The sequence below is a fragment of the Schistocerca piceifrons genome, chromosome 2 (genome assembly GCF_021461385.2).
Source record: "Schistocerca piceifrons isolate TAMUIC-IGC-003096 chromosome 2, iqSchPice1.1, whole genome shotgun sequence".
Taxonomy (NCBI): Eukaryota; Metazoa; Arthropoda; class Insecta; order Orthoptera; family Acrididae; genus Schistocerca; species Schistocerca piceifrons.
This window is the reverse complement of record NC_060139.1, coordinates 389,259,527-389,285,675: the sequence shown is the minus strand read 5'-3', so window position 1 is coordinate 389,285,675 and position 26,149 is coordinate 389,259,527. Positions and strand designations below refer to the sequence as shown.

General features: G+C 39.6%; 1 protein-coding gene across 2 annotated transcripts; it reads right to left on the bottom strand.

Moving 5' to 3' along the window:
• Window positions 1–4,029: 4,029 nt before the first annotated feature.
• Window positions 4,030–23,111, bottom strand: LOC124776515 (centrosomal protein 20-like). Of its 2 annotated transcripts, none has more exons than XM_047251540.1 (4): window positions 22,997–23,111; window positions 22,717–22,920; window positions 22,324–22,408; window positions 4,030–4,231 (listed from the first exon to the last, which is right to left on the bottom strand). In XM_047251540.1, exons 1-4 carry the CDS (start codon window positions 23,022–23,024, stop codon window positions 4,171–4,173), a joined length of 378 nt encoding a protein of 125 aa, XP_047107496.1. In that variant the 5' UTR covers window positions 23,025–23,111; the 3' UTR covers window positions 4,030–4,170. The 2 variants fall into 2 exon arrangements, with proteins under 2 accessions (XP_047107496.1, XP_047107497.1); XM_047251541.1 differs by lacking the exon at window positions 4,030–4,231 and adding an exon at window positions 6,090–9,089.
• Window positions 23,112–26,149: the final 3,038 nt, after the last annotated feature.

Sequence of the window (26,149 nt, the reverse complement as noted above, 5' to 3'; positions counted from 1 at the left end):
TACTGCATTAAAAAAACTCTCTTTTGAATTTTTTACCTAGATGCATTATAAAATTTTTACCTGTCTAATACAAACAATTTGTGAAAAAATTGACTATAGATGAATATGTTTCGTGGCTGCTGTAAGGGGAGAACGGGTTAGGTACAGGATGAGTTGGTCAGAGGTTTCTGGTTCTTCAGTCCTCAGAGAACGCCAGGCGAAGTCAGAGAAAACAGCTACAACTTGCAACAAAGACACCGTCTCCCTTAGCAGCTACAATATACACAGTTGCCGTAAAATTTTCTTTCCTGGAAACACTTTGAGAATGATAAGGTTGAACAACAGTGGCAGTACAATATCTTCCGACTAACAAACGGGTCGCTTTGGGAACGTCTTGAACATACAAGATAACGGCGAAATATTGCGCATCGTTTGGACCATGATAGTAAAGTATTCGCCCAGTACTGTTAATTCACGAAGAAATCACTATGCACTGTATTGCTGAACAAACTAACAGTTTTTTAAGGTCTGGAGATCCAACATCGAATAAAAGTCCGTAAATGATATTTACTTTTATCACAAATTCAATCTTTATTTTTGATAATGGTGATTACATGTTGACCTCTGCACTTCACATTACTTTTACATGCAAACTTATCTAAAAAAATTAATCTCCAACAATTACTTTTTTGCCCCCCCCCCCCCAAAAGCAAAGAGAATTATCATCAGAGCAAAGAGCATTGTCGTATTAAACTCCGGAGTGCATCATCGATGGTACTCGCGGCCAGAATATTACAATCATATTACATTACGTAGGGACATTACAGAATTCAGGGTTGCACAAGCCTACTGGTAGTTGGAAACAATGAATGATTCCACATTTCACATAAATATATAAACAGTAACATCAGAAAAGTAATGCCTGAATATGCGGGCCTACAGGCTCCAGTGATGTAGATGCAGTGGCTTCAGGAAGTGTTCAAAATTTTTTTTTCCTGGAAATTGACCTCTCAACTAACACTACCACAACGAAATTTTTAATGCATTGAAAAAGTCAAATAAAACTTAGTACCTCAGTTTTCTCTGGTTTTTTTAAAAATCATTCTGTTTTGTAATTTTTGTGAGCTTTCCACTGATTATTTTACTTTATTAATAATATACAGCACTACTGAATGCATATTGTGTTTTAATTGATTCATGCATATTTTTTACTGCACTAGGACTGGAATTTTGAAAATGCTTTACTTGTATAACTGCTGACTAATCTATGATTTAACGTTCAAAACTACTCGATCATTTTCATAATTTCTACATAAAACAAAGCACTTTCTTCTGAAAAACATTACTTCAGTCCCCAGAACATCACTGTAACAAAATTTTACTACATTTCCAAGAATTTCCTTCAATATTATAAAATATTTACTCCTAACTACATTACAGAAATGATTTTGCATTGATGCACTACCGAGCCCTCTCAGACCAATAACATCCTTTCACTTCATGCAGCATTATTATTTTAATTGAAGTTTGCTATTAGTATTTTTCAAAGTTTCTTTATACTTGCAGCTCAAGTCAGTGACCAAAATTTCTCCACTACCAAACATAGATGAACTTTTGCCAAAATTAGGCCACAGCACAGCACCTTTTCAGTAAAACTGACATCACAGAAGCATATTATCAAATTCGCTTGGACTCAGCATCACAAGCTTACCTGGTGCTCAATACACCATCCAACATTATAGTAAGTTATCTTACAGAACCTCATTACTCCCTGCCATATTTCAGCATTTTATGGACCAGTTACTACAAGATAATCCAAATGTGCTACCACTTTCACAATCTCAATCTCTTATTTCCAGTGAGCAGCAGCAAGAAGACTCAAACGAAAAATTGTGCAAGTGTTCTTTCATGCAATTGACCATTTCTCTCCTCCATCTTTGGCCCTACGCATCACTTATCAACTCTGACTATCTATCACTTCCAGCCCAGGTTGCTGTACTTGCCTAATTTTCACTATTATATCCACCACTGGGTAGCGACTTCACATGCTAACGCAGATACGCTGTCCCAATTTCAGTTTTGGACCAATATGTTACACTACCTCACTCTGTACAACACGGTTGGCCAGATGCACTTCTCAGATCTGGTTTTCACCCCTGGTGGCCATGGCAAAATCCAATGCACCTAAACCAATGAGTTCTGTTGTCTGTCTCTGACCACTTCATCTTCATTCCTCCCTCTCTTTTGCCACGAGTACTGCACCTCTTGTATACTGCCCATTAGTGCAAGTCCTGGATGAAAAGTTTGGCACAACATATGTTCCGGCCCAATATTAATTCCGACTTGTCCACCAATGATCCACCTGTCAGGCTCCACAAACTGGACTTATCCAATGATTCTCTCCCTGACCTAATGTTATGGAGTCATAGGAGTGTATCTACCTAGATTTTTGTTAACCTGTTTTTTCAGACAATGTAATTTAATTGGGATTGATTCATTGTCTCACAGCTCTTGTATGTTTGGGATGTTCAAGGTGATTTCTTCCTCTACTACTGTGGCATTGGGAAACATATCTGCTCTTGAAGGCACCCCACACTTAGCTTCAAATAACAGGATGGCATTTAGCTCCCATGACTTCGGCAGTTTTGTGTCCATAACAGGATTCAACACCTTGTACTTAACCCTGCCTCCAACAGTTGTGTAGAATACTTTGTCTACACTTTCAAGACCCAGCTCTACAAGGAAATGATGCACATTTTCTATAACACCCTCTGCAGTTTTATGGCAACTTACAGGGCCATTTCTTCACTGAGGCCTTTCCCTTTCGGGTCAGCGCACAGTTCTATTGCAGTACTGAAACAGTCTAAGTCCATGCCAGTTGCTTTATTGGTTTGATTTTCACTATGGATTTTGTTTGTGGATGCTTACTCTTTGGAATCTTTTAGTAACTGGCTACTCTGACATTGCATGAATACTTACTTAAACACAGCTTGCTTTGATCTGGAGAGCTTACTATAACATCTCAATTTCTTGAATAAACCAGGATGAGTGTATGTTAGTTCTGAATGTTAAATGCCTACACAAAACTTACAAACACTGTGGCTTCTATTTATTGTGATGCAAACAAATCAGAATAACAAATGAACACATCGATGCCTACTTAAAAGCATCACTAACAACGTATTTACAATGAATGTTCACTTTCAGTTAGTTATTACTCAGTCTGATATGGTACTCACTTATCATTTGCAATATTTAACTTACCTCAAACACAAAATTAACAAATTGATAGTTCAGCTTTCACAGCATTTGCTATAACACACTTCTCAATAGGTTTGATAAGGCTTTTGACAACAATTTCATGTTTTTCCTAAATTTGCACATCAGTGGTTTATTTTTCTTCCAGTCTTGTAACACCTCTCTTCACTTGCTATTGCATCTGTTATTGAGACTTTCAACCAACCACACATTGATGGAATCAAGATTAAGAACACCGACGCCAGAGATTTTTCCGTCATGATGAGTGAGCCAAAACAACTTCAACAAGGGATTGCCTTGGGACAGGAAGAAGCAACCCAACCTTTAATGCTATCATGTGTCTTGAGGTTTAGATAGTATAGCCTAATTTCTGATGTAAATGAGAACAGTATTAATTTTTTTAAAAAAAGTATCTTGTTACAAGGTTCAACAACAGGTCACCAAAATATCGTGGAAAAATTTCACACATGTCTAGGAAGCACTCTAATTGCAACTTATGGCTAATTTAAAAAACTTTCACTCTGGAATGATATAGCTGTGTAATTTTAAAATTGTAGGAATATAAATATATGACAATATTGGAATGTTGGGGTTATAACACATCTTTATATTGAACACTATTTTTTATTACATTTTAATCATACGTTGACACCTAGCAAAATGAGCAGCTGCAATGTCATGGAAAATAGAAGCAGTCATGACCCTGTCCAAGGGATATCTGATCTCTCATGGTTTTTGCCACTAAAATTGGCTGAGTAATTGTTTGGACTAAAAATAAAAGTGTAGAAAAAATAAATGTCAAAGTATACTTTAATTGCTTTTGTAAAAACACACAGAAATGTACACATATTTATTAAACAAGTGTTGCTACACCAATCTCTTCTTTTAAAAATACAAACCTACTAATAATTTAATAATCATGCACACAAAATGTCACTGCGATATTTTACCTGCAGCCTCCTTGAATGTTGATACTAAACTGCATAACAGAGGCCTGGAAAGACCAGTGGAGTCAGACACTTAATTTTAAGAAATTATTTTTTATTTTCACAATACATGTAAATTTGTTAGTAATATAAGAATTCCTTGTTGAGCTGCTTAGTGTCGAACGTTTGACTCAAAAGAAAGTTTGCAGTTTTACCAATTTTTACACTGCAATTGAATAGGTGACTGCAAAAATGACATAAACCAAATTATATAAATTTTACAGAAGAGGAAAGAAATTGTATCTTTGTATCTTTCCAAAGAGAGAACAGAGTCCATCTGATTTTTACACGTTTCAAATTTAATTTAAATTTCTGTTTGTAAAAATAATGTTTTATATGGTGTCTATACTAAATAACACTTGGATGAGGGGGGAAAAATCAGAAAAAAAACTCAGAGAAGGTAGACGCTTAATCATCAAAGTAGATGGAACACAAATTCTCATTCAGTTTTATTTTCCAGATTCAAAACAAATGTGGAAATATGATAAAACACCTCTCATTTTCAACACTTATGAAGACACCTGAAATACATATGAGGGCTGACTGAAAAGTAATACCTCCATCTTCATAACTCTTCAACAGTTGGCAGCATTGGTATGCAGCAGGTACTGGCTTGTTCTGTAGCCTCTTCTCTACAGCTCCAGTTGGCGGGAAGCCTTAGCACTGAACGGTTGTGTTGTTACAATGTAAAGTATGGAACCCTGAACAGACAGTTGGTCAATGCAATTTAAGCAATGTGCAGTCACTGACAGTAGAAGGTGTGACCCCAAAGGAAATTCATCAGAGATTGAAAGCAGTTTGTGGTGATTGTGTTGATGTGAGTGCTGTGTGTCATTGGGCAAGTAAGTTTAACGATGTTGAGGCAGGAACATCTAACCTGCATGATAAACAAAGAGTTGGACGTCCTGTGACAGCAACCAACAAGTTTCACAAGCAAAATGTTGATAGATTGATTCAGGACAATCATTGTATCACTTGGAGAGAAATTGCAAGCACAATCGGCATTTCACATGAACGTGTGGGTCACATTACTGCTTTGCTTGGTTATCAGAAGATCTGTGCAAGAGGGGTACCCCAGATGCTCACTCTTGAAATGAAGGCACACACACTTTTAAATTTACCAGGAACTCCTCTCACGTTATGAGAATGAAGGTGATTTCTTTCTCCATCCAATTGTCACAGCAGACGAAATGTGGGTACAGCATTACAACCTGGAGACGAAATGTCAGTCTGTGGAATATAGACACAAAGACTCGCACCAGAAAAAGAAATTCAAGACGCAGCCCTCAGCTGGAAAAATCATGGTCACAGTGTTCTGGGACGCAGATGGTGTTATCCATGTTGATTTCCATGATCGTGGAACAACAATAAATCCAGAGCATAACATCACAATGCTGCAAACTTGGATATGGCTAACAAGGGTCCAAAAGGAAAAGGGAAATGTTTTCCTGCAGCATGACAATGCCAAACCACACACTTCGCGTGCCACTACAGCAGAACTTCAGAGACTGAATCTCACCACCATACGGCATACAGTCCAGATTTAGCATTGTCTGACTTCCATCTGTTCCCGATAATGAAAGACAATCTGCGGGGACATCATTATGCTTCTGATGAAGACGTTGAGAGAACTGAGAGACTGTGGTTGCGGAAAAAGTGTCGACGTCTTCTGTAACTTGTTCATCAGTGGCAGAGATGTATCCAATTGGCTGGTGATTATGTGGAAAAGTGAATATTGGTAATTAAAGATCACATTCTAAGGGTTGTTTCTGCATTTGATTTATTAAAATATTCCCTTCCAAACCCAGTTAACGAAGGTGGAGGCATTACTTTTCATTCAAGCCTTGTAAAATGCCAAAAAAAAGCTACACACTGAAAATTTATTGTTGTAAAAGACAGAATACAAAAGGTTATGTGAGTGATAAATTCAAAAAACATAATCCACAGTGTCATCTGCCAACTCAGCACTGGGAAACATGCAGAAATTTTTATAAAATTTGTGGAAATCCTGCACTATATATACCACCATCTTGGTCACATTGCTTAACATAATTTTACTCACTGCAACAGGTCCAGAAGGATGTGTGTGTGTGTGTGTGTGTGTGTGTGTGTGTGTGTGAGAGAGAGAGAGAGAGAGAGAGAGAGAGAGAGAGAGAGAGAGAGAGAGAGAGAGAGAGTTGGACAGCCTGACATGTTTTGAGCCTGACTAACACACCAATCTCTGAATAAACTCATTGGCTGTACAAGATCCTTGTGCTGTGAATCATACAGAAATCCCATGTATTTACCAGGTAAAAATTAAGTTTCTTTGTTGGCCAGTATAGGACTACCCAGTGGTTCCACAGCTATAGTACTCCTCTAGTAACAGTCTTTCCATAGTGAATAATGAAAATCCAAAATGTGTGAGGATGTGAATTTTGTCACTTCAAATTTAGATTAACTGATTATGACTACATACTCTTCTGGAACATACAACCAATTATATTACTTTTGTACATTATGGAGACAGGAATGACATCTAATGGGAAAGTTATGCATGATCTTGCTGAGCACTTACAATGTCAGAACAAAACAAAATCAAAACACAGTTACGGCTTTGTCCAAGAAAACCATCAGGAAAAGGTGAAGATTTTTAGTGGAAGAGGTAAATATTCATTTATGTATTTGAGTAATAGTGTATGGCTCTTTCCCTACTTCTCTTTCACAATAAATAAATAAACAAATAAATATTTTTTAAAAAATTGAGAAGTTTTGCTAGCAGAAGATTCTCATTGAAGTAAAATATGACACCAATAGTCTCATCCTGTTCCATGCACAAATCGATTTTGCACTTAAGTTTTGTGGCAAAATTCTTTGCTCTCCTTTCATTAACTTCTATTTCTTTTTCAGTTACTTTTCTCATAAGGGATGACAGTAAAATCCCTCCACTCACATTTAATTATACCATCACTTGTGTGCAGATTACAGCTTCATTAAATTATTTCCCATGTGAATCCAGCCCAGCATCTAAGTACTTTATACTCTGGTAATGATAATGATTGAACTTAGCTGGAAATTTCTCAATATGATCATGAATCTCAAAGCATATTTCTGCATCTGTTTCATTTTTCTTATGATATTTCCTTCACTTACACAACAGCACAACTCCTTTCAATAGCAGCTTTGTCAGTCACAGCACCCTGTTTTCTATTACACCATGCAAAGAATTAAATACTACTCTAATGTACATATTTGTTCTCCATCAATCAAAATATTTTATTTCAAGGAGGTTGTGCAAGATTTTGGACAGGCACTTTGAAGTTTACTCTCCTTTATGGTATTCCTTTTTGATGGGTTGTTGCAGGTTACTAACAAATTAACAGTGTTGGTCAAGCCAGACTTTTGGTCAGTACTTAATTTGAAGAAACACTGTATGCTCACTTACAGACAGGAGCTGTTGCTCTTGTTGGTATGAAGTTATTTTTCCAATTCACACATCCGGTACATTGTAACATCATTTTCAACAGATTGGCGAGTATCCCAATATTACAACGGATTCTTAACAAACAGTACAGTGTTTGAAAGCTGACAACAGTGTGGACACATCATTTGTTAATGCCAAACACACCTGCACAGTATCACTCGCAAGCATTGTTGTGACATCTACTGATCAGCCCAGAACTAACACCAGAGTATCATTCCCAAGCATTATTATGGCATCTTCTGATCGGAGCAGAAGCTGCATACATTGTCCCTGCCATCATTGCAGTTTTCTATGGCTCAGCATCTTTGAGATGAGGCACTGGACTATGCACACTGTATGTTGATCCCAGACAAGTTAAATAATGTGAAAAAATATGTTACAAAAAATTCTAGACATACATGGTTTCCGAAGTCACTCACTTAACTGTAAAAAAATTTAAGCACTCGGCTACATAAAATACCAGGAACCAAAGTGTGATAACTTGTAAGTATAATGAGCAACAGATAACAGAGGACACTAATTACAGGGGTTGAACAAAAATATGGAAACACTAAAGACATTACATTACTATGCCTAATACAGTGTAGGAAACTTTTTGGCATTCAAAACAGATTCCTGTCATCTCAGAATGGATAAAAACAAATCCTGTATGGTTTTCAAGAAAATTTTGTGCCACTCATCCCCCCCTCTCTCTCCAAAGGAGACTATAAACGCTTAATAACATTGAGATCTGGTGACAGTGACAGCCAGGGCACATGTGACAACTCATCCTTGTGCTCACAAAATCAGTCCTGGAAGATGATAGCTGTTTGAACAGAGGCCCTGTCTTTTTGGAAGATAGCAAGACCATCTGGGAACAAACATTGTACCATGTGATGCACCTGAACAGCCAAAATGGTCACATAATCCTTAGCAGTAATGTGCCTTGTAAAGTAACCTGGAGCCCATGGAATACCACAATATGGCTGCCCAAATCTTCACAGAGCACCTGTCATGTTCCATTCTTGGGATGTATACTTTGCTGTAAGTCAAAAACAGTGTGAAATAAGACCAAATGATGATAATCTATTGCTCCATAGTCCAGGTTTTATGGCTCCAGTACCATGTATTCCTGTTACAGGCATTTTTATCACCGATGAATGGCTTTGTAATTCCAGCTTGCCCTGCAGTTCTCTGCTTATGGAGTTCCCTTCGTGCTGTTTTGTTGCTGACAGAGTGAATTCGTGAGTGCAACATTCAGTTCTGCAGTGACTTCTGCAGCTGTTGTCTTCTTATTTTTCATCACAGTCTTCTTTCAATGCCTGTCTGTGCTATCACTCGACACACACTTTCAACTGTGTCACAACTAAGTGGATGAGCCTTTTCCTCTTTTCTTGTATGCAGTATAAATCGTCAAGTGCCTCCTGCAACACCAAATACTTTGGCTGCTTTGGTTACAGAAATACCTACCACATGAGCAACAATAGTTTGCCCACATTAAAATTCACTTAGTTCTAATATAATGCAATAACAGCAACATGACTGATATGTGCAACATACTGGCAACATTGCAGTACATAAGCTTTGACTGGTATTACTTAACATAATTTCATACCACAACAAAATTACCTAGTACAATTATTTTAATCGTAAAGTGAGCATCAATGCTTCCCAGGCAAGCATGATTTTAAGATGTTTTCATCCAACTCAAATCCTACTTTAATATTTCATTTAACTTCCAAATTTTATGTAAGTTTTGAGAGATCATAATTATTTACAAAAATTACAAAACAATAGGTTTATCAAATTTTAACCAACAATAGGTCCAAGTTTATCATGGTTTTCATTAAAACAATTATGGGAATAAAAGTAATTTCTGATATCACTTAAATTAATTTGTATCTTCTTGGCACCATCTATCCATGTTTTACCTACATGGGTTTAGCTGTAAAACCACAAATATTATATTTCTTATAACTAAGGATTAATCTTTGCTTATCAAAAGCATTGTTTCTTATATACTTGTTATATGGGTTTTAACTTTTTGTAACTGTTCTCTAATGTGTGCCTGAATGGGTTGCGGCACCAATGTCGTGTACAATGTTTTAGAAATTTTCATTGGCCTTATTTCTTTATCAGCAATTAAGCTGCATAAATGTGAAAATAAGAGCATTTGCCACACCAATAACCATGCTATATTACAAGTCCCAGTAATTCTTCTGCTATGCATTATTTTAAAAGCTATCTCATATCCAACATGCAAAATGTGGATCCATTCTCAACATTGCAATCTTTATCCGTTTATTTACTGTCAACTCTAACAAGTGGACGACTTATGTCAATCAGGTACCCAGACTGTGTGCTAGTACAAGAGGGCCAAAGTCAGTTTTGTGTTACATTTTTAATAATGTCATGTTTATTCAAACGTTACACTGTGATAAGTGTTTGAACTGGTCTTGAGGAGACAATGTGCACTAAAAAATTAAAAAATAGGGTGCTATTTAAAAGACTTACTGGTGTCCATATCTTTGTAATGAAGAAAGTTACAAGAAAAGTAATCATTATTGGCATCTCCCTGTGGTAGCTAAACAATATCTGCTAGATTCATTTTCTAATTTGCTTCTAGACCAGAGGTTCCCAAATGGTGATATGCGTACCTCTCATGGTAAGTAAGGACATTTCAGCTGGTACACATTTGAGTAACCAAAAGACATATCAATATACGTAAAATTATTCTCTTATGTTGCTTTATTTTTAAATGAAAGAGAGAAAAATGATTGAACAAAGGAACAACATTAACAGCATGGTTCAGTCAATGGTTGGTAAAGGAATATGGGCAAACAAAGAGGCAAAATAAATGCCGGGATGGCAGGAAGAATAAAGATCAGGAGGGCATATTTAATGCGAAGGACCAAAAGATGGTGGCATTTCAGCAAAATATGGACCACTGTGAGGGGGGGGGGGGGGGGGGCGGAGGCTCGTTATGGAGCATAAAATCATGGGTCAACTGGTATGGTCGATATGAAGAGAGCAGAGGGTGGTAGGGTCCCTCCAGGGAAGGTCAATGGAAGGATGCTATGTGGTGGGAGTTCCCTTTATCACACAAAGTTCACTAGATGTGGAGTTTATTGTAGGATTCGCCTGACAAGCAGATGAAACGTAAATGGGAAGCTTCAGCCCACTGTTTCTGGAGGAGGAAGGTGGCTGGACAGGAGGCTGATGCTGTCGCAAAATATTTCGCAAGTTGTTCTGTGAGAACCAATGGATCCACACAAAGGGCACCCGGAAGGGCAAGGCTCAGGATAGAAGACTGCTGTTGGCAACCTTGGAGGGTGTGGCGCAAAGCCCAGACCCGTGATGAAGGGACAGAAGAACCTAGGGAGGGGACAAAATGTTCCCAACACACCTGCTGGCTCTGTTTGATTAAGTAACAGGCTCTGGTGTGAAGAAGGTAGATAAGACCGGTGGACCATGAATGCTGCTTAAAGCAATAGTCGTGCTCCACCAAGCGACTGGCTGGTGGCAAAAGGGGCTCGTCAAGTGGGGGACAGCAATACCGGTGGTGCAAATAATTCTATCAGACATGTCATGGAAGACTTCATCAATACTACCCAATAAAGAAGGGGTAAACACAACCTGGGAGGTATATAGATGGTTGGGGTGATATCCATAAACAAGAAGTATGACTCCGGTTGTGAGAGGGAAGTCAGCACCTCCAGGGGCACTGGAGCAGCCTCGTCCCAGGACTACCATTTTTTCATAGGTCAAGGAGAGCAGGGCCCAGAGAGAGACAGAGAGTAGGCTTCAGTGAGACCTGGGACTGAAAGAGAATGGGTGACCTTGGGTGCATGAATTGTGGCTCCAATGGTCAACTTGTGGTGCCAGACCTCCAGTCTGGGACAAGCTGGGAGAAGGGCATCAAGACCAACAGGTGCCGAAGAAGGGACACACTACTCCGGCCAGGTAGGGAGAGAGGCATTGGAGGGGAAAACACGTGGGAGCTGCTGGGGACGCAGAGATGAGAGGGACCTGGACTGGGGTAAGGAGGAGGGAGGAGGGGCAAAGATCATAACAGAGGCAAAGTTAGCTGTCATAGAGACAGGGTGAAGTCAGTCATATTTCTAACAAGCCTCAATGTATGATAAGTGCTCAAGGGATTTACACTTCTTTATCTTCTTTTCCTTTCTGTAAACCAGGAAATTAGGCAAGTGTGGAGAGTGATGGTCATGACAATTATCAAACACGGGTGGCGGAACGCAGGGGCTCCCCTCACGGAGTGGATGACTACATTCACAGCGTAGAGGCTCTGCTGCTGTACAGTGGGAAGACATGTGCCTGAAATGTAAATACAGGAAACACCTTATGGTGGGGGGAACGTATGGCTTCAGGTCACACCAATAACACATAACCTTGACCTTCTCCAGGAGGTGGTAAGGCACTAAGTAAGGTGTTCTTCCCCAGTTGGCTCACACTATGGAATGAATATTAAGAAGGGAAGGTCAAATCCCATAGGGGACCAAAAATGCCAAAAAGGAAAGGAGAAAACGAAAAATAAAGAGGAACAAAAACCAGAAGGAGTACCAATAACCAGGACGATAGCCGGAAACACAGAGGGGAAGGAGGGGGCAGAGGGGAAGGAGGGGCCAGAGGGGAAGGAGGGGCCAGAGGGGAAGGATGCTGCCAGAGGGGAAGGAGGGGCCAGAGGGGAAGGAGGGGGCAGAGGGGAAGGAGGGGGCAGAGGGGAAGGAGGGGGCAGAGGGGAAGGAGGGGGCAGAGGGGAAGGAGGGGGCAGAGGGGAAGGAAGGAGGGTATGAAAAAAGGAATGCAGCCCTGGGTGAAAGAAATGGCCGCAGCAGCTTGGGGGTAATGCACAAGCTCATTAAAGAGCCAGGAGCCCCCTGAGGAGTCGCAGAATGTTTATTTCGGGCTGTACGCAAGACACAGGAAGTTCAGATTATACCCTGCCAACACCCTTCCATTACAGTAAAGGCCGACAAAGAAACCAGTAATAACCCAATCCTCCTATGCATTGTATGCTCAGAAATGCTTTCAAATCAAAGCATGAAGCCTTCTTTATTAAAATATCTTCGAAGTTCTAAGCATTCTGAGTCAGCTGGTAAAACTACTGATTTTTTCAAAATAAATGTGTGTTTTGTAAAAAAAGATGATGATGTTTGGTTTGTGGGGCGCTCAACTGGGCGGTTATCAGCACCCATACAAATTCCCAACCTCTGCCCCGTCCAAACTCGCCACTTTCATGAATGATGATGACAACACAAACACCCAGTCATCTCGAGGCAGGTGAAAATCCCTGACCCCGTCGGAAACCGAACCCAGGAGCCCATGCTCGGGAAGCGAGAACGCGACCATGAGCTGTGGACGTCGTAAAAAAAGTTCATATTGGTGGCAAATTTGATTAACACTGATACTAACTCAATAAAAGCCTCACACCTGGTTAGTTTTAGAATTGGAAAGGAAGGAAAACCTCATGCGTCTCTCCCACTGCTTGCAACTAGATGCGGCCCCAGCAGTTTTTGGGGGAAAAGAGGCAAAAGAAATACAAATAGTTCCATTATCCAAGAATACAGTAAAACGGAGAGCTGAAGTCATGTCTTCCAATATTGAAGAAGCATTATTATTACAACTGCAAGAGTGCACTGATTTTGCTCTTCAAATAGACAAGAGTGGAGGCAGCACAATTATGGCACAGTTCCTCATTTTTGTATGTTTTGACTATCATGATGGTATAATAGAAGTGTGTGTTTTTTGCAAATCACTTGAGTCAAATGCTCCAGCAGAGAACATTTCCTATATGATTGCCCTTTATTTGTTAAAAATAGGCATTTCTTGGCAAAAAGGTGTTGCTATTTGTACAGATGGGGCAAAGACAATGTTTGGTAACTTAACAGGAATGGCAGCAAACATGAAGAATGTTGTACCTGATTGTCAAAGCAGACACTGCATAATACACCAAGAAACTGGCTTCTGAGAATATGCCCAAAACTCTTCATATTGTTCTGATGGTCAATGCAAGATGATTTCACAAGGAATACTCTTCTTTCTCTTTGGGAAAAAAAACACCTCCTTTGAAATAAGCCATCTGAGTTTTAAAGGTGTTTGTTACTAGTTACATGTGTGAAAGTGATTTTTCTGAGTTTATGCACATTAAAAGTAAATACAGAAACAGACTTAGAGAAATGGTGTTAATACTGGATACTTTGTAGAGATTTCACTGAGTACTGCATTCAGGAATTTATTTTAGTTGAAATGTACAAGATAATTCACATAAAGTTTTCAGGAATCACGCCTTAATGTCCATTATTTGCAAATTAAAGTTCAAATACAAAAATTTAATAAAAAAAATGTCAAGAAATCGAAACAAAATATTCACAGCCCAACAATTTCAGAAAGTTACAAATTCCTTGGCACAACAGTTACTGCAATATTTGTTAGTATTTTATGGAATGTCCTTTTGATTTAATCACTGGCTCGACTCTGCAAGGCACTGAGTCCACCAGCTGTCTAAGATCATCTGGTTTCATCACAAACTGAAGATGGCCTTAAGACTTGGTGCTTTTTTGTGATAACGTTGTCCTGTAATGCTGCCAGACATTTAATATCATGACTTGGCATGCAGCCCCACACCATCATACAGATAGAATGCTTCACAGTAGCAGTGGTGCACTAAGGCAATAAGTCTTTGCCTAGTCACGACGAACAAATTTAATTCCATCATATCCAAAGATGCTGATCTTACTGCCTGTTGGCTGCTGTCTCGGGTTCTTCAGCCACTTGTCTGACTATTTTTCAGACATTTCACCAGCACAAGTGTCTGGCATTGTCAAAGTTTCTCTCTCCATTGCCAGTGGTGGACCGGAGCCGAGCTCACAGCTGCAGACTATATTTACGTGGAGCACCAATGTCCAAAGGCTTCCCCGTGGTCATCTCCAATGTGGTTCTCTTGCTACCTGTAATGGTCATTCACTGCAGCAAGTGAAGCCAGGATTCGTTTAGCTTGAGGCTTTCTTCTTTCTTGTTGAAGCCGTTCTCATGTTTGTGTATTTCTATAGCTTCTCTGAACAAGTGTGTGTGCTCGTTCTTCTCTATAGCCAGAACTTCCGTGTCAGCAAATTTTACTATGTGGTTGGTCTCACATAGAGCATGCTCTGTCACAGCCAACTTCTCCACTTGCCCCACCTGCAAAGTTGCTTATATTCTGTGATCCTGGTGTTGATTGATCATCCAGTCATTCCAATATAAACTTTTCCGCAGGTGGGTGGTATGTGGTATATTACCAACATTGCAAGTTGATCCCTTTTCTCCTTTGCCAATCTGAGACACTCGATCTTCTTTGTCGGTTTGTAAATAGTATTTACCCTGTGTTTGCCCAACATATTGCCGATTCTGTCAGTCACTCTGGGAATGTATGGCAGAAAGGCCGTACCAGACATTTCTTTCTCTGATTTGTCACTTCGCCAAGTGTTTGGCCCTGTTATACTTTTAATATAAGTTGTGAAGTACCCAACGCTCCTCAAAACACTTTCCAAATGTTTTATTTTGCGTCTGAGGTGCAGCAGCTCACATATTCATCCTGCTCGCGTTACGAGCGTGTTAATCATGCCTCTTTTCTGGCCTGGGTGGTGATTTGATAGTTTATGCAGGTATCGATCCATATGTATCGGTTTTAGATACATGCTGTGTCCCAGGTTTTCAACATCCCTTGTGACCAGCACATCTAGAAATGGTAGTTTGTCCTTTTCTAATTCCATGGTAAATTTTATGTTGACATGGAGCTGTACAAACATCTTAGGAAGTCACCGAGCTGTTCTTCACCATATGGCCCCACACAACAAAGGTATCATCGACATATCTGTTCCACACCTTAGGTTGAAAAGGTGCCAAGTCCAGTGCATGTGCTTTGAAATGTTCCTTGAAGAAGTTGGCCACCACTGGACTAAGAGGACTACCCATGGCGGCACCTTCCAGCTGTTCATACAAGTTGCCATTCCACGTGAAATAGCTCGTGGTGAGACATGCATGAAAGAGTTTTGCGATGTCTTGTGGGAAAATGGAACCGATGTGCTCCAAAGAGTAACTGAATGGCAATTTCATAAAGAAAGAAGCAACATCAAAGCTGACCAAGATGTCGTTTGGTGCAAGTTTAAGATTCTTCAGCTTCTCAATGAAATGTTCTGAGTCCTTTATGTATGTGTCAGTCTTCCCCACATGCGGACGGAGCAGGGAGGCCAAGTGTTTTGCCATGTTATACGTCGTGAGCCAGGAGCACTAACAATCGGTCTTAGTGGAACGTTATTCTTGCGACTCTAGGTAATCCATACAGCCAAGGTGGGAGGGCTTCTGTGTTACACAGGTTCCTCTGTATGTCCACTGGCAGAGAAGATGCCTTGATTCACCGATTCGTATTCTGTGTGATACACAGTGTTGGATCTGTATTTAGTTTTTGGCACACTATTTGATCAAAAGTATCCGGACACCCCCAAAAACATGTTTTTTTCATATTAGGTGCATTGTGCTGCCGCCTACTGCCAGGTACTCCCATATCAGCGACCTTGGTAGTTATTAGACATCATGAGAGGGCAGAATGGGGCACTCCGCAAAACTCATGGACTTCGAACGTGGTCAGTTGATTTGGTGTCACTTGTGTAATACGTCTGTATACACAATTTCCACACTCCTGAACATCCCTAGGTCCACTGTTCCCAATGTGATAGTGAAGTGGAAATGTGAAGGGACACTTACAGCACAAAAGCGCACAGGCCAAAGTCATCTAGTGACTGACAGAGACCGCCGACAGTTGAAGAGGGTCATAATGTCTAATGGGCAGACATCTATCCAGACCATCACACAGGAATCCCAAACTGCATCAGGATCTACTGCAAGTACTGTGACAGTTAGGCGGGAGGTGAGAAAACTTGGATTTCATAGTTAAGCAGCTGCTCATAAGCCACACATCACGCCGGTAAATGCCAAACGATGCCTTGCTTGGTGTAAGGAGCATAAACTTTGGATGATTGAACACTGTAAAAATGTTGTGTTGAGTGATTAATCACGGTATACAATGTGGCGATCTCATGGCAGGGTGTGGGTATAGCGAATTCCTGGTGAACATCATCTGCCAGCGTGTGTAGTGCCAAGAGTAAAATTCAGAGGCGGTGGTGTTATGGTATGGTATAGTCGTGTTCTTCATGGAGGGGGACTTGCACCCCTTGTTGTTTTGCGTGGCACTATCACAGTACAGGCCTACATTAATGTTTTGAGTACATTCTTGCTTCCCACTGTTGAAGAGCAATTCGGGGATGGCAATTGCATCTTTCAACACGATCGAGCATCTGTTCATAATGCACGGCCTGTGGCGGAGTGGTTACACGACAATAACATCCCTGTAATGGACTGACCTGCACAGAGTCCTGACCTGAATACTACAGAACACCTTTGGGATATTTTGGAACGCCGACTTCGTGACAGGCCTCACCGACCAACATCTATACCTCTCCTCAGTGCAGCACTCCATGAAGAATAGGCTGCCATTCCCCAAGAACAACACTATACTGAATTCCAGCATTACCATGGAGGGCAGGTGTCCGGATACTTTTGATCACATAGTGTACGTCATCGGATCTAGTAAGCCCCAGATCTTCTGCTCATAATCTTCGGTCTTCATTACAACAGTCGCATTTCCCTTATTGGCAGGCAGTACCAATAAACTCTTGTCAGTATTAAAATTCTTAATAGATTGTACCTCTTCTTTCTTCAGGTTGCAAGCTGGAGATTTTGCTTAGCACAGTATCCTGGCTGTTTCAGTGCATATTTCCTCCGCTGAATGGTCCAAATGGCCGCTTCGATATTAGCAGTGATGTCCTCCACAGGTACAATTCTCGGGATGACCGTGAAGTTCCCTGCATTTTGGACAGATACTTCCTTTGTGGTCAATTGTGGTTCAGTGAGGTTGACCACTTTATGCGACATGTCGGGAAACGCATTGTCGGCCTGCTTCCAGCATCTTACAAACTTTTTCTTCTGTCGCTCAGTGCAGCACTTGAGGTCACTCTGCATGTTCCTGTGGGTGATGCAGTCAGTCTTGTCCCAGTCATCTCGATGCATTCTGTTACTTAATTGATAGAGAATGTCCAAAAGTACCTCATCTGTTCTTGCCAGTCTCTCTGTGTTGTATGAATTAGCTTATGAGGAAAAGCTCGTTCCATTCTGCTATAGGTATGATGTATTTGGGTCGTGGTGAATAGGTGCTACACTGAAGTTCTTGAAATGTAAGTGCCTATTTGGATGGACACAAACTATCACATGAAAGTCTAGAAGAACCAACTTGAAATGGCGAATCTACGGATATGCAGTAACACACTACACATTGCTTCCATAGGGTGATGAGGAGATTAGATTAATTACAATGCACACAGAGGCATTTGAGTATGGATGTAGATATAGGTTTACAACTCTGATGTTACATCATTCACTGGTGGCATTAAATGATTGACACAGAAGTGAGTACAAAAAATCTGGTTGCAGAGACAAACTGCTGTTTAGTGTATTACAAGGTCTAGGTTAAGCTGTAAAGCATTTGTTGAGAGTCAGCAAGGACAGCAAATGTGATGATAAAAAACTTGACTGCGCTAACAGACTGATCTGTAGCACATCTCGAAATCTAGATTAGGTCAAAATGTGACAGTTTGATTAGGAGTTGGCGAAGTTGATGAACGTGAAAGCAAAATTTTTGGTTGTGGTAACTCACTGGTCTGTACCTAGGTTGGTATGTGACATTTGAGCTTACAGCTTCGTCGTGAATGAGAAAAGATGTGACGTGTGGCAACTGAAAATGAAGCTCCTAGTGTAACATGGGTTGTTCGCGAGAATGACCTATGTTCCACCACAGACACTCATACTGGTGAAAGATGGTCATTTAATGTACTCACAAAAATCCACTGTGCATATACTGATCTGTGATCTGTGCAAGCGGTGCCTGTGTAGTGGCACAACACAGCAGGGGCAAGGCACAGTGTGGTGAGCACAGTAGCACTTGCTGGACGTGAACATTTATACCTTGGTGATGGTGCCCCTTGAAAGTGTTATGAACACCCTAGAGAAAACAGACATACTGCAACATAAAACGTTCAAGACAAATGAAGACCGTAAATCTTAGTTTTTAAGTTGTGTTTGGTGTAGTCAGATGTATTGAATGGTGCATTTGGAGTTATGAGTTATTGATAACTGGATCTGTCTTCACACTTGGCTTAAATAGTTGAAATAATGCAGCAGATTATCATTGAAGACATGTTCATCATCCAGTGGTAGGAAATACTGAGACACTCTTTTACAGAATCACCCTGCCTGGAGATGAAGTAGAGAAGAATAAGTTCACAAATGGTCATGGTATTGAGTAGCCGGACCATGAGAACAAAACAAAAAGGTGACATTATCTGAAGAAGAACAGTAAAAGGTAACATAGATCACATCAAACCCTATTCACGGTGTTACAGTCAAGTTACTATAAACATGCACAGAAGCACTTAAGTCAGCCAGTCATGTCATCGCGCGAGCATATTCAAGTATTTACACATGTCAATGCACAGATATCTGTGGGTCCATCAGTCACCACTTGCTGAAATGCACATTATCAGTTAAAGTGTGCCTTTTTTGGAAGTGGCAAATGTAAGCTACAAAAGCAAAAGCTATGTATGTTCAATCTGAAGAAATCAAACGAAGCACATGTTTGGCAACTGCCTCTGGCAGGATGCTTGAATTTGTGTGCACAATGACCTGATTGGGTAACTTCAATGCTACAAAACTCTGAAACGATATAAATTATTGAACTTTTTTCTTGACAATTATTTCTCACCACAACTTCCCCTGCAACATGCTTATACACTCTTCACACAGTTTCTGACCACCTTGTACATGGAGAAGGCACAGTAAAGACAAAAACACTTATTCATGTATTTTATGATTTGTGCATCTCATCTGGACAATGGCAACTCATAAGTGATTTAATTTGCACGTGTACCATTACCGAAATACATAAATAAGTCTTTGTTAATTTATAGTTTGCTCTATATACATATATTCAAAAAAATTAGCATCAAAAATTTTTCACTTGCATTTGTGTCACAGGCTTACCTTTTAATAGCAGGCCTTTCTTCTGCATTTCATTTCTATTTGCTCTAGTATTTGTGATTTATGGTGGTGGTTAGAGTTTAACGTCCCGTCGACAACGAGGTCATTAGAGACGGAGCTCATGCTCGGGTTAGGGAAGGATTGGGAAGGAAATCGGCCATGCCCTTTCAAAGGAACCATCCCGGCATTTGCCTGTGATTTATGGTGGCATTCTTGAATCTGAACTGAAATAATCATATACAGAAAACGTCCCTTCAGATCCATTCTGTTTTGTTGATTTTATTACTGTAGCTTTGCTTCTTATGTGCCGCAACATGGAAAGCACGTACAGTATATTTTAACTTAGCAGAATATCCAGTCCCCTCTTTATTGTTTGTCAAATTTAGATTCATGCCTTTGCTATTATGTTCTCTCTGCTAACCATTTCATAACAGCTAAAACACATTTTAGTGAACTCTTTTCTAGAGTCATTTTGAAATGAATGCAGACTAATGAAAAGCAGTGACACTCATAAACATTACACAAGAATAAATTCAAATCTTCATGTGTTACATTGCCAATACACAGCTCTGTCAAAAGGGAACATTTAACAAGGGCCGTCAGATTCACAGAAAACTTCCCATAAGCATAAAGTCAAACAAAGACAAGACATAATTTTGTAAAGCCATCAACTCTGATGTTTGCTCTATCACTACACTTACTCCATAAAAAAAAAAAAAAAAAAAAAATAAAAATAAATAAATAAATAAATAAAAAATCCTGCTGCTTATGATGAAATGTATCACATGGATTATTCAGCACAGCAAATTTTATATAAATCTGTAGTGGTATATTGTAAATCGTAATACACCCAGTGTAAATACTGACATTTAGTCTGACATCTGTAGTCCATTGGATGATATCAGAGCATTTAGATCAAATAAAGAAATAATACTGGCAAAATCACAGTCAAGAGAACCTTGCAGAAAAAAATTTGGAACTCTCATAATCTTAACACCTTAGGCAACACTGTATTTTTAAGAACACTGATGTATTTTTGAGCAAATATTGGAAGCATGAATAATCATCACGTAACAAGTGAATGACAAACTAATGAATAAGGACCAGAAACTTCCACAAAACAAAGGAGCAAAAAAGTATTGTCTGCATTTAAACAACAACTAAAATGTTAATTGGCTGAGCCTTCTCCCTATATGAGAATACTTGTAAGAACATCATTGCAAGTAATACAAACCATATGTGCATATGAGTATTTGTGTCTCCAGAAAAGATTTTGTTAATGTGTGCACATTTGTGCATGGTTTTTGTTTAGTTTTTTCAAGTGTATTTCAGTGTAGTCAATGCATGTACCTCCAATTCTGGAACACAAACAGCTAACAGGTTATTCTTGCTTATGTTCGAACTATGTGTCTAATTCTATGAAAATTGTCTAAGCGCAAATAATAAAACAAGTTAGGGGAATACCAGGAAGCTTCCAGACCATAGAGAAGCGTTGCAGGGCAAATCATTAGTTTAAAACTGATTATGGTATACTACATGGAATGGAACAAACCTCTTGCAATAACGTTTGCAGGTTTTAAGAAGGCATATGACTGCCTCCATAGACCTCCAGTACTAAATATTTTAAGAAATCTGGGACTCCATACAAAACTAATTAAATTACTTACTCTAACCGACACCAATTCGAAGGTTACATTTAGAAGAGACATTTCTGAACCACTCCTTATAAAAACAGGCTTACGACAACTGACCATCACACAACCAGAAATAACTTATGCAGCCCAAACCATCTTCAAAACAACTAATACAGCAGAAATTGACAATATATTGAAGTCAGAAAGAAGAATAATCAGGATATGCACAAAGAAACAATATTAAGTAAATGGGCACTGGAGAATAGCTTCAAATGAAACGGTGTACAAGAAAATAGAACCAGTAACGAGCACAATCAGAAAGAAGCATATCTCATTCTTTGGACATCTGCTTAGATCATCAGAAAACAGAATTAGTGTGATAATAATAGAAAAATTGTGGAATAGTAAGAGCAACGTTAAAAGGAGCACATAAATTATGAAGATATAAGAACTCCAAATTACAGTATACGACATAAAAACAAGGAGAAGCAGACTACTGCAAGAACACAAACCAGGATACAAATGAAGTTCAATAACCGGGTTACAGGAAGAATGATCTCAGACGAAGAAAGAAAATATCTGAAAGAATGAAGAAGTACTGGGCAGACAGAAGAGAAATACACCCTTCATGTAATAATAAATTATAACAATCCCTGTATAACTACCGCACTACTGAATTTCTTATTAAATTATTATTAAACTGCAATATAACACTGAATAACAACACACAGTCTAATGCTCTGTATAACCGACTGGAGTAGTCCAATGAAGGCCATAAAATGAAAATAATACATAATAGAAAACAAAACAAAAAATGCTGAACAAAAGTGTAACCTTCCAATTTTTTACATTTGTTATTAGCACAACTGTAAGTACTCACAGTTTTCGAGTATTTTCGTCTTCTGAAACCTGTAGTTCTTTCTGCATAGTCTGCCTACTGTATGTCTTGCTTGTCATTCCGGACTCTGCAAGTTAACAATAAAATGAAAGTCCTACACCTAGATTTAAGACCTGCATACCGTAATGACAGTTGCATGAAACACACTACATCTAAGGCTACGCCTAACAAATTACAAAACTATTAAATCATTGGCGAATGTTATCAGAATCACTGATATTACACAAAAAGCTCCTCACGATGATTCTATTCGTGTACATTATTGTTGAAAGTGTATTTCCGCCTCAATACACTTTTAACCTACGGAAAGGTACTTTCGTCGACTCACGAGACAATATTTAGATTTCAAAAACTCTTCCGCACACTTCAACTCACCGTCGGCTAAAATCTGCGACGTATACATGTACCCATTCCATTCCAAGTATTCTTGAATTAAACTGTTAATAAGTAGTAGACTTTCGGGCAATTCTGGTTTATCCCGTGGCTGCGGATTAGTGTCGAAAACTTTCATTATTTCTGATTTTACTTCGGCTCTCACTTTGCGTAGGCTTCCCGATGATTCCAAGTTTTCCTTTAAAGCTGGAACGCCAAGAGTCAGTAACCATAAAACATACCACAAATATTATTTACTTCTGAAACCTACACGCTTCAGCACCTTCATAGAGCTCCCGCTCTGAATCCATTTTTTCGTATCGCCGCCTTCGCAGTAGCTGTGACAACTTCTCGCTACCACTCCTTGATTTGTTTCTCTATGGTAAGTTATCTCTGACGCCAGGATCTTAAAAACACATTCCTTTGTCTTGTTTAGAAAAATTGAAATGATCCCATTAGAATTCACAAGACACAGCATTGCTGCAGGAAAAAAACCTAAGGACATCACGCGATCGAGAGCGCATCCTGATTTTATATCTATACCGGGGCTGACACGGTCAGTTCTTAAAAACAGAAACATGTAATAAGCGCTGCATTTATCCCCCAAACTCTTTACTACTGTATTTATAATTACCGAGTAGCATGCAGACAGATGTTAACTACGCCTAACGTGGGGCGCCCCATTCGGGAGGATCGGTTTCAACTCTCAGTTCGGCCATCAGAATCTCAAACTGCGCGATTTCCCAAAAATCAATAAACAATACCTGAAAGGTTACATCGTTTCTTTCATTTTTCTCTATAGTCTGAGGTTGATTTCCTCCATAGTAGAGTTGTCATCCGTCCCGATATAACGGGACTGTCACCGTTATGGACATTTCTGCCCTGAAAAGACTTAATTTTTGTCTCCATTTCGCAAACTACTGTTAAGCCTAGTTTACACGACGACTCTTGCAGGCAACTGCGCTACCGGCCACTGCGCAAGCGCGCCGCGCTTTTGCGCAAAAGGTCGGTGAAACTAAACAGTTTCGGCGTGTTCAAGCTTTGGCGACACTAGTTGAATGGGTTTTGAGGTTAAGTGTAGACAAACTGAAATATGAAGGGGGGAACGGAGAATAACGTTTGTTTTTTGGATATCTATGCTTTGCATAGGTGTTTGTGGGATTTCAGTGATGCTGATTACAAAAATAAGCAACATTTTGCTGCTCCTGAGACCGTCACGTGGATCAGAACATAGACAGTTTGACAATATCTGAACTGCAGGGCAAGGAGGAGGAGGAGGAGATTAGTGTTTAACGTCCCGTCGACAACGAGGTCATTAGAGACGGAGCGCAAGCTCGGGTGAGAGAAGGATGGGGAAGGAAATCGGCCGTGCCCTTTCAAAGGAACCATCCCGGCAGTTGCCGGAAGCGATTTAGGGAAATCATGGAAAACCTAAATCAGGATGGCCGGAGACGGGATTGAACCGTCGTCCTCCCGAATGCGAGTCCAGTGTGCTCACCACTGCGCCACCTCGCTCGGTTGCAGGGCAAAATTTATTGAATTAGGAGCACATATACAAATGAATTAAGAAAAATACAAGCAAATGTAATTCTAGCTGTAGAAATTCTCTTGTCTACAGGACTAAAATCCCATCGTTCGAATTAGCCGATTTTTTTTAAGGAGTATTGTTGACAGGAGAAAATGCTACACAAATCAATAAGCTACATTTTTTATTCAGTATTCATCTATTTAAAACGTCGCAGCAGTGCTTCCCATTCACATATGTTTGAATTTTGAATTATTGCCACTATACAGATCTATCTTCTAGAGAGTAGTTTGCACACCATTCTCTTCTTAATGCGGCCTGCTTCGATTTATTACTGCTGTTAATGTTAATAATTATTACTATTAATAATTATTGGTGTTAATGAAAAAGCGTCATCACCAACTAAAACCGTATCTTATGGCATGCAATATGATATGTAATTTCAGTTCTGGCGACAGTGGTTCATGCATTACAATATCTATATTCCTTATCGCATAATTAACTCTATTTAGAAGAAACGTTAACAGTTCTGGTGACAATCTAAGATAATTAAAAGAACTTCTTGGGTCCTCCATTACAAATTATTTCAGCAGGGATGCTGAACAACCGAGCTGACGTCTTTTCTTCATCCAGTCACGAATCGAAACAGGTTTCTTATTTTTTTTTTCTTATGCAGCGATTCCAGGTAACAAGCTTTAACTCCATCACAACTCGTGCAATGTGCAGCTGCAAAAACTTTCATTTCAGACACGACTCAGGAACCCACAAAACGACGAAACTGAGGTATATACTGGTTTCGCCGTGTCTACTGTCAATTATGAAACCATTTGCGCGCAACTCATTCCACGCCACGAGTGGCGCAACCCAATGTCGTCGTGTAAACTAGGCTTTACGACTTACAAGCTTGGCTTCGATACTGAAGTAACGCCATGTGTCAGTGCAACATGTAAATGCAGCCTCAGTTAGTTGATCGACACTAGACGTCCGAATGAAAGGAAGACTGCCAATTTTATTGGCGTGCAAACCAAGATGAATTTGAACAAATTAAAGAAGGAGAATCCTAACCAAGAAATAATTAATCTGATTTCGAAATTTGAGGAAAATACAATGACTTTCTATCAGTAGCGGATACAGGAAAACCTCAAGCAGGGGGCGCTAAAGATATCTTGAGCTACCGCTCGCTTCCAGACTTTTACGGAGTGTGAACAAATACCTACTGTGAAAGTAACAAGCAAATATCTACCTTAGACCCTATAATATAAGGACGAGTTTCCAGTGATGACGTCATCCAGCAATTCATGTATGGGGAACTTTTATTGTCGATTCCGTTCCTTTCTAGTGCATTCGATGGAGATAATGCGCTTTTAGGAATCTTCTCGAAAGTCACTATTACCGGAGATATACGAGTTAGGTATGGGGAAATTAATGTTACGTTATTAGTAAAAATAATGTACGAGTCTCGTAACAATATTTTTACTGAGTAATTACTAATGAGTTACTATTATTAATACTTCACAATCAGCTGATCACTCTCACTCTTGACTAATCTTCACATTTGCAACAACTATTTTTAGTTATTCATTATTCAGTCTTAATATTTCTGCTTCTGAATGTAAACTACGTTGCTTCCTATTCGGCGAATAGTCCGCATTTATAACGCTACGTACCGAAGGTTCTCTGTACAAGACAACAGCAGAATATTCACGACTTTTCTCGAACAAATGACAGACAGAATAACGTATCGAAATCACTAGAATGGCCGCGACTATTCTCGTAGGTATGTGTTAGCTATCTATGTGGCAGACAGAAACGTATAAAATACGATGACGCGGACCCGCGTGCTACATAGGAAAGTACAACTACTCTCGATAACTCGATTCGGTCGAGTCGACTGACGAAAGAAACGAACGA